The sequence below is a fragment of the Helicoverpa zea genome, chromosome 19 (genome assembly GCF_022581195.2).
Source record: "Helicoverpa zea isolate HzStark_Cry1AcR chromosome 19, ilHelZeax1.1, whole genome shotgun sequence".
NCBI lineage: Eukaryota > Metazoa > Arthropoda > Insecta > Lepidoptera > Noctuidae > Helicoverpa > Helicoverpa zea.
Window position 1 is genome coordinate 7862262 of NC_061470.1, and position 19898 is coordinate 7882159.

Below are 19898 nucleotides of genomic sequence, written 5' to 3' on the forward strand. Positions count from 1 at the left end.
CATTTACTTTTTTGCTAGGTATGTTCGGCCATTCAGAGAATGCGTTCCTGACACGTCGCGATTGAACTGACGACGTAACTTTGCAATGGCGTTGCAGTTACGATAAAAATATTTTTGCTGGTTGTTTACCGTTTTAACAATTGAGGAGCATTAAAACAACATTATTATATCAATAATCAATGAATGTTATTACGTCGTCAGTTCAATCGCGACGTGTCAGGAACGCATTCTCTGAATGGCCGATATAATGACAGTTCAGTGACATTAGTGAAACATTTTGGTTGTCCGGGTTGTCCAATAATTATCGATAGTTAATTATAGTTCGGCCATTCAGAGAATGCGTTCCTGACACGTCGCGATTGAACTGACGACGTAACTTTGCAATGGCGTTGCAGTTACGATAAAAATATTTTTGCTGGTTGTTTACCGTTTTAACAATTGAGGAGCATTAAAACAACATTATTATATCAATAATCAATGAATGTTATAATTTTGTGCCAAACTGAGTGTCAAATAACTTGGTAAACAATATTTTTCTAAATCTATACTGCGCTATTACAAGGTTATGTCAGCGGTTTATATTTTGTAGTGCTGTGCTAAAAATAACAGGCAAGTATCGTAATCTGTTCTTATACAGTTATAATATAAAATAATACGTTTTGATTTTCTTTTTAAGAATTGGAAAATAATGGACTATAAGACTTAATTATAACGTTTATGAAATATAAAAATAAAACTATGACCAAACCGCATTTTTATACTTAGATTAAAAATGGTAACCCCAAATGGCGTTATGGGCCGCCATTTTGTGACGCTAAAACAGTCGTCCGTTGTCGTTTCGTGCGCATAGACCACGTTTTTCAAGTGTTTTCGATCTGTTTTTATTTGATTACCCGGCTTTTGTTAGACCGAGATATCAGGATTGATTCTGTTATTGATAATAATATAATTATACATGTAGGCGAAGATGATGATGAAGACACCACCTCCTCAAGCAAATCGGAGTCTGATTAATATTCTGTTCGCACATTCAATTCAATGTACTTGTAACAAAGAATAAATAAAACAATTTTATTATATGAATATTACCTTTTTTTGGTTTCCACTTAAATAACTAAAATATAAAACAAATGATTCCGCCAATTTAAAACGAAAATAATCTTAAAATAATGCGGCGGTTCATTTTGAAGGAACGGTAACGAACTCAGTGTTATGTTGTGCCCATCACTAGTCGTGACTAACTGATAGGTGTCAGGAACGCATTCTCTGAACGGCCGAAGTATAGTCCTAAGTTAAATTATGAAATAAAAGTTTTTAATAATTTAATTATGCAGGCATTATATTATATTCTTAGTTTAATTATCCATAAGAAACAGGCTAAAATATTATTTTAAACAAAATTCATTCCATTTTCCATCAGTGTTGTGAAACCACTCTATAAAAAGAGGTTCTTCTTCAAAAAATTAAATTGAACAAACTTTTTTAAATTTTCTTGATTCTTAAAAAGAGTAACCATGGTGTCTCTTGCCATCTTTCTTCGTCTTTCTTCCCCATAGGAAGCTACTTTTGGGCAACAAGAATCAAACCTACCTATTTATAATTGTTGACGTTCTTAAGTGGTGGTAAAGGCCTAATTGCCTAAATGAAATAAATGATTTGACTTTGATCAACTTTTCTCCGTTTTATGATATACCAAAATATTTAAATTGTGAAATAACTTATAGACGCTTTCAAAGCCTTTTTTGTTCTACCATCCAGGCACTATTATTATGTAAAGTGTATCGTTCATCGTTTTCAAGAAATTCTCCCTGAAACCCTGACACGGCACTGACTGACTGACTGACTTGATGTTTCTCGGGAAAATAATGAAATATAAAAAAGGAGCCTAGGTTGTCAACAGCTGTTTAAAGAATGTTTAAGGTTTAAACAAGGGGTTAGGTTGCCCGGGTTGAGTAGGTCAGATAGACTGTTGCTCCTTGTAAAAACACTTTTACTCAGCCGCATCCGTTGAGACTGGAAGCCGACCCCAATATAGTTGGGAAAAGGCTAGGGAGATGAGCTGATGAAAAATGGATCCTAGGTAGGTACATGAAATGCTAGTTGATGCTAGCAATTAGCATAGCAATTCTAGAATCCATATTAATTCGATAATAATATTACCATTATAAATCATGACGGTATTTTCCATATTACGTATCTAATAACCCATGCCCCATGGCACGCTCAACAGCCATGCGAAGTATAGGCACGATATATTATTCCGTTCAATGAATTCTACAAGATAATACTCGGTAAACACATTACTTACCTAAAACGTTCAAGATAACGAGCGAAACCAGTTAAAAGCGGTTCTCAATAATAAAAGCGGTTAACTAGCGGTTGTGTTATGAAAACAATTATCGTAAATAGGTTGAATACATTTAATTTGCTAATTATTGGCAATGTAGCTAAGCGATTGGTGAACGATATCGATAGGTGCCTCTTGCCTTCTAATTATGATTTGGAGTCTAAAATGATAAATGACTTTAGAACTATGGCATAAATGAGCCTCGTAGTGATCATAGGGTAGTCGAGTAATTCAGTGACACCATGGGACGAGTCGCCAGGGGCCTGAAACCAATATTTTCAGCCTACAGGTTACATCAAGTGCCTTTCCTTATGTCAAAGGTGCTACGAAATTCTAAACCATATAATTTTTACTAAGCTTATAGGGACCTACTCCACTTTTTTACACCATAGACACCTTCAGTTTTCTTTTGGTGTAATTTGACTTTTTAGGTCTTTCTGAGAGACTGAGTGGAGCTATCCGACACTCCGAGATAGGTACTCATTACGTCATGGTTAACCCATGAGGATGATGTAGATGTAGGTAAAACTATAAGTTACAGACGACCGACGGAGCGAATATACCTAGCCAGACCTCACAATAGCACAGAGTCCTTTAAAAATATAAATGCCTGATGTTTTCAAAAACTCAGGTGCTATATTTTCAAAGCCTTTCCCACGAATTGAATTGATTTCTTAGAACACAATCTCTGTAGGTACGAATATTGCTAAATGTAGTAAATAGGTCCGTATCGCAAGATGCGAAGTTAACCGGTTCTGTCCGGTACCATTGACAGTCATGATGCACGCCAGATAATTTGACCCCAGATAGCGGATGAAATAGACGTCGAAGTGACCTCAAGTGGCCTGGGGTATCAGCTGTTGTTTTGGTGGGTGATATCGCGACTTTTTTGGGCTATTACGATATGGAGTTTCGAACAAACTTCTTTAGGTAAAGGTTTTGTGTTTTGTTAGTTCAGTTTAGTTGAGGTAATTTTGTGGTGAGCATTGATTATAATTTAATTGAATGTTTCAAGCAAGAGTTTTTCGAGAAGTGTAGACTGGTAGATGTTTTTTGGGATATCCGATGTAAACGATGAGGTAGGCAACTTTGCAGTTTTTTTGCTTATCAGGTAATTGTAGTGTTCTAATTGAGGAAACCGTGTTTCGGAAGGCACTTTAAGTTGTCGGGACCCACAGTGTCGGGTCGCTGTTGTTTGTAGGTCTTTGGCAGCCATGAAGGGTGGTTGGTAGCCAGAAAGTCTGACCACCAGTCTTACCAGGGGGTATCGTGTTGCCCAAGTGTCTGGACGTCGTCAAATAGACAGTCGAGCCATGTAAAGCAGTAATACCTATTAAGCTGCATCCGGTTTAGCTGGAAGTCAACCCCAGTGCTTATAGTCTGAAAAGGGTATTGGTGGTAGGTATTCACGGTCACAACAAAATTCAGTGTTTTCATGGGCGATGAAAATTTTCTGATACTTTGTTTCTCTTAACTTTTTAATATGTCAAGATAAGAATGGAGTCAGCAATCACGGTTTCCATGTTGCGCGGTGCGCGACATTCAAAACATTTGTGATATGGGTCTAATTATTATCTGGAGCATCTGCCATCTTGATGATGATCATGCTGTTAAAGTTAAACATATATTAGGCATAACAACCAGCGTAACGCTGAGTGATATTGTTACGATCACTTCAATGTTGAAAAGTCATGATTACAAATTCTTAATATCTTTTGTTTTTGAACGATATCCTGAGCAGTCGGGTTTGAACTGCTTTCATCGAAATAAATTTGTGGGTGTGTGTGTAATGTGTACTTAAGTAACTGTAGCGGTACATAGATAAGTTTCAGGGGCTTTCCCATTATAATGAATGATCTACTTGTGTTTCAAAGAGTTCCTTTGAGGAATCAACGGTTTGAAAAGAAAATCAGTCATGAACTTAAGATGCTCAGCGGCGAAAAATTATTTTGAGGACTAAATCGTGTGTTTCCAGCCTCGTTTCAATTGTAATAGCAGAAGAGAGCTTTATGATTTGCATCAAACAAACCACGATTAATGTTTGAATACTTATTTGTATTTTCACATTACGTAAGTGAAAATACAAATATTTCTATTGTAACACAAGACTGTATCGAAATTGTAGAGGCGTCATGCATGATCTCATTAAGAAAACAAACTCAGACAAAACGTACGTAAAAATTAAAATGATGATACAATTAGTTACTTACCTAATTCACTTATGTCTTTACCGAAATACTTCTTTACACTCCGGATATTGAGAATATACACTGCTGAACAATGAGTTTCGAGTTAGATTTGAACATAATCTATTGTATCCACCGGGTCCTTGGCTGTAAAGCCCATTTGTAGATCAACCCCTGATAACATACCTAATTGATTTGGCATACATTACCTCCGCGGACCCTCGGCCCTCCTATTCAAGAATTCAATGGGTAGATAACCATGTCAGGTAGTTCTATCTGAACCAGTTCATTACTTCTATCGTGCTTATTGTCCATAGTTCCTATTTCCACCACTACTCGGCCTCATTTATTGGCTCAGGCAATCGCATTCGAACAGACGTATCTATAATATTTTGATTTCAGAGTGTGCCCAAAGACGGCATTAGTCTCATCTTGCTATAATATATACTTTACCGTCTACCTCTCGAGAAGCGTGCCAATATTATGGCGAGTTTCCACCAAATTGTTCGCGCACATTTATTTGCGATCAAAAATGTGTTTCGTCAGCGCAAGTCCATTCCTAGCATGCTTTCGCAGGTTGCAATTTCGCGCGGACATTTTAGAAATGTTCACACGCAGTTTGTTTGTGTTTGCTGGAGTGAGTAGTTCGGAAGAAAACATCCATTGTGTGCGTCATAGTGACGCACAGTGCTATACACCGGTGGAATCTCGCCTTGATACTTCCTTAGTGTGGGATAGTACGCAACTGTTTTGGCAGTACGATAAAGGTGCTATCACAACAGCGTTAGATCATTAGGAACTATTGGATCATATGTTTAGTTTTTACAATGTTGTACCTCTATGTTTGCTACTTATTCTCGGGAGTGTCATAACGGTGATGGTAATTCGATATCATAACAGTAGTTATTGTTTGTTCAACACCGCAGGCCGACTTTCAGAGCAATCCTTTTGTAGCGTTCCGATCTTCATTTGGAGCAGTAGTGTGGTGACATTGTGCTGTGATGGCCGATATATGGACTATTCTTGTGATACTCTTTGCGCTCATAGAGGTAGCTACTCCGTTTAATGTAACATTTCGGTTTCCACTATGGTGTTTCTTCGCATCGAAAAGCTGCATGTTTAATTTTAATTTTAACCTTGCACTCAACAAGTAATTTTGTGGTATGTAACTAATATTTTAACAATTTGTGTTCATACACTGACTTTTGCTAGGATTTGATACCAGTAGGCACTAAAAAGATGGAGAGATTTCGATCCAGGTTTTTCGGTATTAAGAGGACTGGGATTCGCTAAGTCTTTTTGACCAGCTTGAATTAACGTCTTATCACCAAAAGTCAGTGTACTTGTAGATTTGTGCTCATACTATGTCGTGCCAGTAACCATCTTTTTTTGTGATCCACCATTTTTGTCTTAACAGGAGTTCCTACTTACAAATTTGGATTAAGGAGTAGGTACTTACTTGGTCAATTACAGATACCGGCTGGTTTCTCCGATGTTTTATGGGGGAGAAAGAAGAAGCAGGATTACCTAGGTAATGATAAATTGGTCTTGTAATAGGTACCTGTATTACTTTTATATTTTATTTTAGAGGCAGCTGACTAGAACTTTTATCAAATGATGATATTAAAAAAAAAGATCGGTGTTTCAATGTTTTGGCATTAATTGCATTATGTGTTATTTATAAACCAATGTTCCATAGTTCATATTTTGTCATGACAACTTTAATGGCTTCAGATAAGGTGTTTATGTATTTTATAAACTTATTTTTGTTAAATATTACACAATATTACGCACTGATATGTGGTTATGTAAGTGATATGTTTATGGTTTATAATGGGATAATTTTAATTACGTTCCAAGTTAGTTTTTTCTTCGTCGTTATTTTGATCATCCAAAGGCAAGCAGCGTCTTCGAGAAATTAGGCACTGTATGATCAAGCAAGACGGTCCTCCATATCAAGGTGCACTGGGGCCCGATTCTCCTAAGTTAATAATGTCAAAATCGAATAGAAATCGAATCGCAATATGATCGCAATAGCAGTTTAACCATATCGGGCATTCTGCTACTAATATAAGACCAATCGTATTCCAACGACATTCGATTGGTTTGCGATTGATCTGCTATTTTGGTGATTTTGGTCTATACGGTAGTTTGCTCTACAATCATATTGTAATAGTTAATCATTTGCAGACAAAATGATTCATTATTGAATGACAGAAAAGGATAAAAACGTTTATTTCAAAGAAAAAATAGCGGAATGCCACATACGCTTCAATGGTAATCGAGTCGGGATTGGATCGCAGTCGAAAGTGAATCGTATGTTGCTTAAGTAAAATCACGAAGGAGAAAAGACTAGCGGAGATGCCCTAACGCAGGTAGGTCACGCGCCTTCAGGTAGGTCAAATACGTTACGACTACGTCACGGCAGGCGTGGCTGAACACCGCCCATATACCGTCCTTCACATCTAACTGACATCTTGTCATAATTGTATTTTTACCAGAATTTCAACAGATTTTATTTGTTACTCGATTAAAACGATGAAATGCGCTATCATTAATTGTAGAATTTGCTCAGGATCCAAACTCAAACATACCATAGGATAACATTTAACGTGTAAGTAATATTTTAACTTTAAAACATATTTTTTGCTAGAGACATCTGTCGTCGAATAGCTGCATTTCTAGAACCTCTAAGTGAATTTGTATTATTTTCGTATGAATCTTGAATCAATGTATATTATTGGTACCAATTTTTGCCTTAAAAAGCAGCTACATTTTTCCTTGCATCCTACAAGTTTTTTTATAGATTATTTACAAACCAAAACATATGATATATTATCATGAAAATTTAAAATTATAAAAACACCATCTTTCGGTAAGTAGTCGACTTACGTATATTTGAAGTAAAATTATGTTCATCAAGACAGAGAGACCCGTTACAAAATTAAGTGCTACCAGACATCGAAAATTCAATCACCCATTCTTAAAAAAGGTCTTAATTAAAAAGGTGCAATTATCTTTAAATTAACCGTCAAATCCGTAGCGGACCCCAATCGGGGTCTGAACATCAATGTCACCGTAAGCTCGGTTTAGACCCCAATTGGGGTCTGCGAATCAGTCATACACTTTCCTAATTATTTACGCTCATATTTATTTTCTTTCCAATCAAACCACATTTGTGAGTACTAAATAAAATAACTAAATAAATTTAAATTATTATTACGCATTCAAACCTTTCATATTTAGCATCCCGTTAGAAATATACCTTTTTAAAATCCAATCGTAATTACCGCGAATTCTGATCGAACTCGCCATGTTTGTTTACATTAGTTGTTTTTTTAAATTTGAAGACGCATAGACAAGATGGCGACGGTGATAGAAGTTTTGCATCGAATGATCCGATTCGTTAAAATAAAGAATCGATTTAATAATTTTATATTATTTGATATTATAATATTACTAAATTGCACTTTTGTATACTTACCATAATCTGAAAATAAATTAGGAAAAGTAAAATGACTTAATTTATTTTGAAAAAAAATGCTAGAAAATCAGTGGTAGAAAATACGTTGTAGCCGGAATAAAAAAAATCTTCGGTTTTTAGGGTTTCTGAAGACGGCAAATGAAGACTTATTCTTCGGGTGTTTTATGTGCAGGATTCCTGTAGATCTGCCAAACTTAATGGCGATTCGTTACTTCCAACTTTTTAACTGAGCGGCAAAGCTATTTGACGAGAGCCGTAGTTAGGTGTAGTTATCGTAAAATTTTATGACGATTTTATTGTTTGAAGGGGCAAATAGTTCGCTGTTCATCGAAAGCTGGTCCAAGATGGAAAGATGGCCGCCGCCGACTTATTTTTAACCGACTTCCCAAAAAGCGGAGGTTCTCAATTCGACCGTTTTTTTTTGTATGTTTGTTACGCGATTACTCAGCCATTTATTTATCGATTTTGATGATTCTTTTTTTGTTTGATAGCGTGTACTTCCGAGGTGGTCCCATTATCATTAGGTCAGGATCTGATGATGGAACCTTGAGAAATCGAGGGCGACTTTCGAAAGTTGCAGAAATACATAGGTTGAAATCTTATCACTCAGGTGTTTGCCTGGTAGCACTATTCAACAGTGAAGGCTTTGAGCTGACCTGATGATGGAGACCAGTGAAGGTCGAGGGAACTCGACAACTGAATATTTAAACTTTCTCGTGTTTGTGCTTATATTATTCGTATTTACGAGGCCTCTGCAACAGTGAAGGAGATGGAGACGAGAGAAGTACGGTTGTCGAGTTCCCTCGACCTTCTCTGGTCTCCATCATCAGGTCAGCTCCAAACCTTTACTGTCTCATAGTGTTATCAGATATACATCTGAGTGTCAAGTTATAACCTTATCTATGCTTACAATTTTCGAGAGCTGCCCTCGATTTCTCAAGGTTTCCATCATCAGATCCTGGACCTAATAACAAATATGGGGAATATACCCTTTCGACCAAAAACAAACATCCAAATTGAGAACCACCTCCTTTTTGGGATTCGGTTAAAAATATTTGGTGACTTTAAAATCAATCAATTATTATGTCTCTAACCGACCACGGGACTACAGTCCCGGATTTTTGGAAGGCGAACGTGGGGCAACTTTAATGAAATGGTGACACAAAACCGACGATTATCCCTGTATACACTATAGAAATGTACCCAAGGACAATGCCCGGTTCTGTGCTAAACTATTGCTAACTATGGATGAAAACTACTTGGGCTATTGTGATGGGATGCTAGTGGACTAGGAATGGGGAAACTACGGGAACTATGGCACCTGCCGATAACAATGTAATAAATACACGTAAAAATGGCAGGTGGAGACTCGCCAACTCACTTACTGGGCCCCCGGGAATCAGTCGCTAAATCGCAACAAGAGGGCAACAGGTACATGAGCGGCTGAAGGGTGAGGATACCTCGGCGGACTTTAAACGCAGATCACGCGCTCCCTGTGGGTCCAGCATCACCGGCCCACTCGCCACTTACCACGAGACCCCTACCCTCCGAGCGGGCTGCTAACCCTACTCTAGCGACTCCACTCTGACCGGCCGGTGAAGGCAAGCCAAGAGGCGGGAGACCTATCCCCCGTCATGCTTCACTCCGGCAAGCCGGAGATGGGGGACAGTATACTCTCCCTGGAGCACTCGGATATATAGCCCCGCGGGGTCGCTACTCCCCGTCATCCGCCTCAGATGCCCTGCGGGGCAAATCAATCAATTATTATTATTGTTTCTCATCATCAAATAAGTACATACCTTTGGTAGTTACAAATTGCATTATATTTCAGAACACCCGCATACCCTCCGCCGAAACAAAAATGTTAGAATTGTTGAGAAATAATATAAGAATAAATTAAAATTCCGTAATAGGTAATAAAAATTCAATTAAAGTTAAAAATTATTACGAATGACGCAACACCAAAATAAATAATACATATAAAAATTTAATGCTAAAAACTTAAATATCTTTTTTCTTAACAAAAACAAATTGAACCTATAATTTAAAATTAATAAATAAAATTGAAATAAGTTGCTATTAAAAAATAGGTATATATAAAATTGGTATTCGATTATTTATAATAAATTTCCGATTTTGGTATCGAATGCACACCGCTGATTGAAAAAAAAAAAATACTCCATTCCAAACTCTACTTGTCTGTGACTTGACTGATCTTGTAAATTGTTCATTTTTATTGTGTATTTTATGTGCTGATTTTTTAGTTATTGAACATAAATAAGTGCACGAAATGTATTGCAACGGATTGAAAATGTTATAAATATGACGTTTGTGTTGTGTTTGAGAAAGTGATGCGATTACTTATTGGTAAGTTTTCACCAAATTTGAAATGCCTAACTTTTCGATAGACTTAAAAACACCGTAATTATTATCTTTTTCTGAATTAACTGACCCCATTTGACCTTTGCACGTTGTTGTCAAATAAGTGAGCTCTAAAGTTATAGTTAAAATACTTCTGATCAGGCATTACGGACTTAGAATTCATGTGTTGAAAGTTAGTACAAATTTTTGACTTCCATGTCGCGATTCAAAATATCCCGCCGAATCAACGGTAAAGTCATATGTCAAAATCTTGTCGAGCAGAGGGGTTAATCATAACTCTATGTATTTCTTTTAGTAACCAGTCTGCGTCGTTGTGATCAGTTACATATAATAAGATCTAAGACTAAGTACATTTTATAAAAACAGTATTTTTGCAATGGCTCCAAAAGTTTATAACAAATATAAGATGTGACGAAAAGGACAATGGGCGATTCTGGTCCAAATGTCCACCACGAACGAGACCTATATGGCTAGATAGCCCGTTAAATATAGAACATTTTTTGTAATGAAAGTAAAAAAATATATAATGCCAAAAAAAAGTTATAGCAAAATCAAATAAAACATTTTATAGATTCTGTCTGCTATTTAGTGGATGCGCCGTTATGATACAGTTGTGAAAACTCTAATTTTATAAACACTGTCATTTTTCTTGGTGAATTTCGTAATATGGCAACATCGGAAATAACAACAGTCATCGTAGCACGGTTCTAGAACAAATAGAACAAATTATCGTGGTTGTGATGCCATAGTGGCTAGTAGATGAACTAACACAATGACATAAGTTGATACTGAAATTACACCATGGGGGTATTTTAGACCCGTGGTGAATAAAAATGATTTTTCATCGAGTCTCCGTTTAATGATTCCTAGTAGAATTATACCATTTCATTTCTATTCTATTATTTCATTTCTGGGGGAGTAAATAAATTGTTGTGGGGCAAGTTCTGTGCACAAAATAATACTTATATAACAATTAATTTTTTAACTTTTTTATCTCTCTCTTTTTCTTCGTTCATTTCAAATGAATGCTTCTTCAAACTTTCTAATTCAATTCCTATTTTTAAAGAATTATTAATTTTGAGTATTTACTTTACTTTTGAGTATGTCACTAGTGGTCGATGTTAGTTTAGGGTTAGATTTTAATTATCCTATTCCACGCTAGATGGATTTACAAAAAATGGGTGGTTTCCCATAAAAGGCGTAAAAGGGTGTAGCGCGGGTGGAGCCAGTAACGTTCCTCGTCCCCCACTCACCCGAATTTTGGCGCGCTGCTTTGTTAGGAGATTTTACGTTAGGGCACCTCCGCTAGTCTTTTCTCCTCCGTGAGTAAAATTAGGAGAATCGGGCCCCTGGCCTTGCAATTGCCAGGGACGCGACTTCGATTCCTGCACGGAGCATTTATTTTTTTCAAGCAAATGTCAATAAAATGGAAACTAAAGGATAGCAAATATTTAATTAATGATGGCGATGACCAATCTGTTTTGTTTTTTAGTTTTTTTTTTTTTATCTTAACTTTGTTGTTGAACTTGCATTCGTTTAATAAGTAGGTATCCTTAAGGTGCTCCAACACACTGTTATTTTACTCGGTTTGATCCTGTTCCTAAAAAACAAATTTCAACTTTCCAGACTGTACGACTAGAGTCCTCTTTTCTAGACGACGTGTTAGAGGATCCACCGTTAACAAGATCCCTTGGCTTCGCAATACGGAAGAGGTTTGACAAGACGCTGGATGACGCGAGACTCAACCAGGAGTATATGTACCGTTACAATGAGATGCTCAAGGCCAGTCAGGAGTCGTTTGAAAGCTTCGCCAGTCGAGACGAGAGAAGGCTTCGCCGAGTCGTCGGTGATCATAATTACGAAATTATGAGAGAAGGTAGATAAACTATCATTTGTTTAGAGTGAGCAATACTATTGTATTGTATTGCTTCATGTTTTTTTAAAGGGGTATATGTATAATCAGAAAGCGTATATATTGCTATCAAACAAACCCATTATCGGAGTAAAAACAGCAATGAAAACCGCCTTCCTGATGCCGCAAGTGATCTTCGTGTCGAGGGCCATAGGAGTGAGTAGGCTTACAAAGATCATTACTCTTCGTTTTAAGTAAAGGTGTAGGGTCTTAACAGCCAGGAAGAATCTGACTTCCTCAAAGAAATTAATAGAAACACTGATTTCCCAGCAGGTGTATTGGACCGTCGCCGCAACGCTCCTCGTTTTCAGTCTCCCGTCGGCAGGCGAAGAGCTCGCACGCAAGCCCTGCGCCGACAGAAACTGAACAGCCAGAGTTTGAGGAGTCACCTCCAACACTCCCGACAAACCACCGCCGATTACAGTGACTAGCCTTTTGATTTTAATGTGGCTTCTGCCCAAATTTGTCGACAACACTAACCTCAGTCAGTTGCCTCAAAACAACTGTGTACTGCGAATTTATACGTTCAATTTTCAAAGTAATCAGTTGTTTGAGGAAAAATTGATGTTTAAGGTGTCGATGAAAATAGGGCTTTGATAAAACCGCGGAAGTTGGTGTTTACTAATGTTAATAGCACCGCAATGGCACAGCTTTACTACATGTGCCACATTCAGCTTCGAAAATGTTAATGTTACTAAATAATTTACTTACAATTAAGAATCTGATACTGCAAATGCAACTATTTTAAACAATGGATGGGCTGGAGAGAAGGTTTATGTGTAAGATGGAATGAAAGAGAAGAAGAAGAATAGAGTGAATGAGAGTGTGACAGCGCTTTCACAATAGCGGATTTTACGTGAACTACTGGACAAAATCCGTTAATGTTTGAAAGCGCTTAAAAATAGGGCGAATAAAATAGGGAATGTTAAATGTGACTGATATTAATATTTATATTTTGTTATTTTATTAATGCTTATTATCTCGTAGAACTTTTTGTCAGTCAGCAACTAAATTCCGAGCAAAAGTACGCGCATGAGACCCATTTTTCTCGAGCACGATCCTGATTCCTCAAGATGGTTTGACGGTGCAGACAAAAAGTTTGGCGAGAATTTTAAGTACTTTAGTACTACATTAATATAGCTTATGTTACACTTAGTTTCAAGATTACTTTGACTAATGACAGCAGTTGAAAATTTCGCACATTTTGACAGCATTTTCGTGTCATATAGAACCTTTTAATTTTCTTTTACAGATACGCTCAGGATCAAAAGATACAGGGGAATGATAAAACGTATCTTTTATTCTCGTTTTTGTGCCAAATGTGGTTCAAATCTTTTACAAACAAATTAATAGGTAATAATAATTTCTAATTCCTTTAGCAAGACTTACTTAAAGTATAATTATAAAATAATAAAAGTATATTAAGTAAGAATAATACTAAAATTATGCGGAAATGTATCTCTTCCCACTCACCATTTAATCAGCCAGTTTATAGGTTTAGTTACCTACTTAGTTACCACCTTAATGTATACTTAGTCTAATGATATTTTAATTTAAGTAATCATTTTTCGTGTAACTATTTATTAATTTAATGTACTTACTGAAATAAACTTTATGGATGAAAATGTGACCGCTTAATTAAACTTTAATGAATTTCTACATCACTTCTCCTTATAAAAAATATTCTCACTCCTTATCCTTATAATGAATTGTGCCTTACGATGAACGTAATTTAAGAATAATAAAAAAAATACATAGTAGAGTTAGTAAGTTATATAGCTAGTAAATAAATATTTATTTCTACTTTTATTGTGAACGAACTGGCTATGAAACATGATAAATTAATTACTTTTGGTAAAAATGTTATATCTTTTTGGTTTAAAATTATTAGTTCGTACCTAATCTATGGTTTTTTATTAAGTATGGGTCTTATCATATCACATAGGTCGCTATGGCATGATATCTCAAAATAAACACACATTGTAAGCAAAAACATGATGTCCTCCTAGCCGATTATTATCGGCGACGGCGGCTACTGTTAACCTGCCTTCCATAATCATTTTTTTTTATATTATTTTTTCAGCATTCTTAATATGAATGCGATTTGAAAGAATATTAAAGAAAGAACAATGAAAATACTTATCTGCAGTCTTAATGAAAAAATAGAAACTAGTGAAATCGTCACTGTTGGTCACCTAGACAAGCCATGTTCCATAAAAAAACATCCCACTTGCGACTGTCCTGAGCTCGTTGATAGGGTTCCGTTTTTCAAATACTTAGAAAGATTAATGCGAGGTAAATTAACTGTTTGCCTATAAAGCACCATCAGGCGCCGGCAAGCTCGTCTCTCCTGGTCAACTCGTGGCTACCTCTGGTGTACCTACCTCTAATGTGGTGTGTTGTTACTCCATGTAGGGTATGTGCCCTTGCCATCTACCTACCACCATCCATCTGTATTTGAATTCAAACAAAGCTTTAAGATGCATTTTTCAGTTAGAAAATAGAATCAAAATAAAGAAAGTGTTATCTATCTACTATAATGTCCCGTGGGAAGTTGAATCACAGATTATTATAATTAACTATTATACTGTGTATATATAACACTACGTGTTGAAGTACCTTAATAGAATTATAAAGCAAAGGCGAAAAGTAAATAAAAATCATGTTATTGTGAATTCTCGAAGTCATAGCAATTGCATTAGTAGTTAAAATAAATTAGTCATAAGGTAGAGCCTTGTATGCCTACATGTCACCGGAAAATAACAAGACTCGTAAATTATCTAGGTAGTTGATCAACTCTCGGAAAATAATAAACGGCAGTTGGAATGTACTATTTAACGATTTGATCTGAGTTTAACGCATTCAATTTAAGCTAATTGATCAACTGACAGTACCTAGAAGTAATTTAAAAAATAACTATATTGCGACATGTAAAATCATCCACAAATGGGCCAATCGTTGCCCAGTGTACTATTTGACGGTACACTATTATCCGTCACTTAATACACTTTTCTTTGATTGGTCGACAGCATTAATTATAAGCATTTAGCAAGTGTTTATTTATAGAGCTTTTAATCAATCCACGTACACCTCGCCTTTTTCGGACGATTTAAATAGTACATTTCAGATGCCGTTTATTATTTTCCGAGAGTTGATTACTACCTAGAAAATTGATCAACTTACGAGTCTTGTTATTTTCCGGTGACATATGTATACATTACAAACTTACTAACGAGCTCAACCTAGTGTTCAAACATAAATAATCATCATCTCTTTTTACCGCAAATATTCAATGACTGTTGTTAGGTACTGTTACAGCCTTTTTATCTTTGCTTTTTATCGTCCCATTACAGCCATGCGATTCTGTAACAAACACATCATCGATGCTAACAACGACGAGTTCACAGATGTCGCATCGTAGACATCGCTTTTAAAAACAACGTTGATTAAAACCGTATTCGCTAAGCAAAAAAACTCGTCGACGATCTGACGAACAACGATGACGGCTAAGATGTTTACAGTGTTGCCAAAATTCCATTTAAAGTATAATCGAGAAAATCTCGACTAACGTTTTTTGGCGTTATTTCGACATTTTAAATCAATGTAAATGCATAATATGCATATTTAAGACACATTCTATTCGTTATGCAACGAATAATTAATTAATTATATCATTTTCGATATAGAAAATAATGACTCAAATCTTTGACATTTGTTATAAGGTTATGTAGTATAATATATAGTCTGTGTCATTTCAAAACTTCAAAACCAAAACAAACATTTTGCTCATAACTAGATTAGAAGTTTATTTATTTAAATACGAGAATCGAGATTTCAAAGCTCCAAATGGCTTTAAGTGGTCAAGTGGACTTTAAAAAAAGTTGTACCCATAGCCAACGGCATTCTACTTATCCTGTGTTTTAGTTTGGTTCCAAAACTGTCGAAAGTAAGTACACAATACGTAACATTTATATTTTAATATACAATACAGTCTTTGTGAATTACGTCTATTAACTAAAATATTTATCTTTTAGTATCTCGCAACGCACTGCCTTCGTTGAGTCAGCTGGAAGAGCTAGTAAGCTTTTTGGAAAGCAAACCATGTTTGATTATGATGGGCCATGCTCGTACTGCGAATGCGAGCATGCATGCATGATCCGAAAACAACAGCCCTAAACAGTGAAGTAGTGGGTGTATGAAAATATTGGAGCAGTGGTGTAAGGTTAGTAATCCATAATCATTTATGAACCTATATAGTGTGTGTTTACCGTTGCATTGAATCATGGTAAGTATAGTAGGTACTCTTCTACATTATGTTTTGTATGTATTAGGTACTAAATTAGTATTGACAGCAGGCAAATACAATGACTTTACTCTATCCTTCAAATTCAATCATAAAGGCATTTGAAATTACAACTGAAAGTTAAACCACACCAAGCAAATAGTTGTTCTATTTATTTTATATATTAGGTACACCATATAAGTTTTGCTTGTGTTACAGTACTGGAAGGACAAAAAGGAGCAGTTCAGAGGAAGTCCAGTTCTATTGCAGCTGCGAGCCAACATGAAGAATTTGCCAGAACTCGGTGTAATCAAGTTAAAAATACATTCTATTATGCAAGGAGAATGTTTTGGAATCTGAATTTAAAAATAAATGCATATTCATTATAAAATACAAAATAATAAAAAGACATGATGAATTAAAATATTGTTTTATTAATTCATGATTACAGAAAAGTTCAGTATTTTTATAAAAATTACTTTGACACCTGCACACTATTGTGTAATGTTAAAAATGTTTATATTACTATTTAACATACACAGGTAAAATACATATGTATTGTTAGAAGGTGTCTACATAGTATTGTTTATTAAATAACTTCTAGCATGACATCCACTGTCCAAGTCACTGCTAGAGTCCGGCTTGCTTATCCACCGGGTCACAGTTGCTTCTTACCTACCTCGTACTTATCAATAATATCTGGATGGTTGATGGCATCTAATGTATATTGTTGAGTCCTTGAGTCACATAGCATTATTTGGTACTTAAATCCCACTAACAAAAAATTTGACAGTACCTGCAAATGGTGGATGGACGGTAAGTTTTAGGCATCTATCCACTGTACTGTATGATGATTTATATTATATTGATTAAGTGTAATATATTGGTGCGGTTGCTAATTCCTCCTCGACGATTCGCCTTTGTTAGGAAAGGGGAAATCTCAGGAAATCTTCTTTCAACTGTCGAATCTGTTCTTCAGTCAATCTTATTATAGTTTCTATCAGTAGTTAGTGTTAGTAAATCCATAATACGTATCACGGAGGCCTGATTTCTTATTTATTTAATTATCATGATGTTTAGTTTCTTCCAATGAAAAATCATACAGGAAAGACGAACTGCCATCTAAAACATTAAAAATAGGCGCAAATGTTTCAGGGATTAAAGTACGATAAACAAATCATCATAAAAACATATTTTCACATTGCAATTTATTAAATAACTTGTTTTACTTACATTTTAATCGCCTTCATCCAAGAAAACATCCACAATTTACAAGCTTTTCGGTTTGACAGATAAAATCGAAGGCGAAGGCGAGGTTGTCGTTGCAGGCGAGGATGTTTCGTGTTGCTGAATACCGATTTTCATACATTTGGCACCAAATGTTAGTTCTATGTCACGCCGTCAACATCGTTGAGGCGCTATGATCGCGCAATTTTAACTAATGAATACCGCCGAGTTTTCATTTAAATAACTTGTTTTACTTACATTTTAATCGCCTTCATCCAAGAAAACATCCACAATTTACAAGCTTTTCGGTTTGACAGATAAAATCGAAGGCGAAGGCGAGGTTGTCGTTGCAGGCGAGGATGTTTCGTGTTGCTGAATACCGATTTTCATACATTTGGCACCAAATGTTAGTTCTATGTCACGCCGTCAACATCGTTGAGGCGCTATGATCGCGCAATTTTAACTAATGAATACCGCCGAGTTTTCATCTGATGTTACAACGATGATTTCTTGGTTGTAAAGATGTTTTGCCTTAGTGAATCGCACCCCAGGCCTTCTCTCACACGGAGATGGATTGAGCATTAATCCGCGCATACGCTTGCTCAATGTGGGTTGGTGATTTCAGACTTTATAGTCCAGTTTCCTCAAGATGTTTTTCCTTCACCTTTTTATTAGCTAATGGTGTCCAAGATATACTTGGAAAGTACATACAAACTTAGAAATGTTGCATTGGTAGGTACATATGCTAGCCTGGAATCGAACCCACACCCTCATACTCGAGAGGTTGGTTCTTACGACTTATATTCAATGACGAATAGAGTGAATTTCTATTGTTCCATGTTCTCAACAACTACCTATGTAATTGCAAATGTAACATCTCCTTAATTCTTAAGAGTTGCAAAAAGTACCAGATATAATTATCATATTTTCTGTAGGCGCCAAGATTTTATCAATGGCTACATTTGCCTTAACGCTTTTGTTTTGTAACTAAACCTTGCTTGCATTTTTCAATTTCCATTACTCTGCAAAAAACAAAGCAAAGCGGGATAAAAAAATGAGTGGATTAGCTGATCTTTGAACATTTATTATATAATAAATGTTCAAAGATCAGCTAATCCACTTTCGTAATAAATAAGAATGAAGATTGTTTGTGACTATCCAGGGTCATCCTACCATCTCCTGCTATTGGGCCTGTCACAATTTAGCATCCTGCTTACTGTTTTGAACTCACAGAATAGTTTCGTAAGAAGTAGTAGTGGTAGTCCATTACTAGTTGTAGTTCCTGGACAGTCCTTAGTAGTAGGAAAAGTTTTATATCGAGCATAGTTCAATCACCAGCCATGCGGCCATGGAGGTAGTAAAACCTTCATGAAAACTGTTTGCCGTGGTTAGTATAGTAGTTTTTGCTGAAATGTGAACTTAATGAATTAGTTAATAGTTAATTGTACTTTACACCAAACGAGGAAAATAACAAAGCATTCACATGGTGTGATTCGACGTAAACTAATCCGATGAGTAATTGTGACAAGGTTAATAATAAAATGGTAAGAAGAGACTGCCAGTTGATAAGAAAATAAGTGACGAAAATAAAGAAACGTTTAAATGATAACAATTTAACAGAAGCCGATATCATTACGTCACTAATCTCAAAAATCAATTATTTGACTTAGAAAAGTCATGTACCCGCTGTACAATTTTGAAAAACCCTTATCGGGAGTACAAATTTTCTTCTAGATCCAGTAGTTTTTGAGAAAATTCGAAAAAACCTCCGGAACAAGGGGATTATAGCGATATGTTTGATTGAAAGTGATTTGATATTAAGTCGGTCTTTATTACTCTTTATCTTGTAATATTTAAACGTCTGCGAAAGTATGCACTGATAATGAAATACTGCTTGTCACAGAATTATCAACTTTATTGCTAAACAATAAAAGCCACCAAGAACTGAGCGGCAAAATGAAGTAAAAATATTGAATTTCAAAATATATTGAACGGTGCAACGTTTTTGTAGAAGCTTATCGCAAAAATATGCTTTTTGCTGCGTTTGTTAGTTTCGGAAATAAAGCTGGAAATGTGTG

At 35.8% G+C, this 19898-nt stretch overlaps 1 protein-coding gene and 1 long non-coding RNA gene across 5 annotated transcripts; both read left to right on the forward strand.

Annotated features, from left to right (window-relative positions):
- The first annotated feature begins 30 nt into the window (after positions 1 to 30).
- Positions 31 to 17017, forward strand: LOC124639855. 2 transcript variants are annotated; one of them, XR_006985503.1, is made up of 3 exons: positions 31 to 74; positions 16346 to 16533; positions 16813 to 17017. It is a non-coding gene; the product is annotated as an uncharacterized LOC124639855 (long non-coding RNA). The 2 variants fall into 2 exon arrangements; XR_006985502.1 differs by lacking the exon at positions 31 to 74 and adding an exon at positions 16097 to 16257.
- LOC124639854 lies at positions 5264 to 13960 on the forward strand. 3 transcript variants are annotated; one of them, XM_047177360.1, is made up of 4 exons: positions 5264 to 5582; positions 12026 to 12275; positions 12585 to 12734; positions 13564 to 13960. In XM_047177360.1, exons 1-4 carry the CDS (start codon positions 5535 to 5537, stop codon positions 13659 to 13661), a joined length of 546 nt encoding a protein of 181 aa, XP_047033316.1. In that variant the 5' UTR covers positions 5264 to 5534; the 3' UTR covers positions 13662 to 13960. The 3 variants fall into 3 exon arrangements, with proteins under 3 accessions (XP_047033316.1, XP_047033315.1, XP_047033317.1); XM_047177359.1 differs by having other exon boundaries at positions 5273 to 5582; positions 12582 to 12734; XM_047177361.1 differs by having other exon boundaries at positions 5278 to 5582; positions 12582 to 13960.
- Positions 17018 to 19898: the final 2881 nt, after the last annotated feature.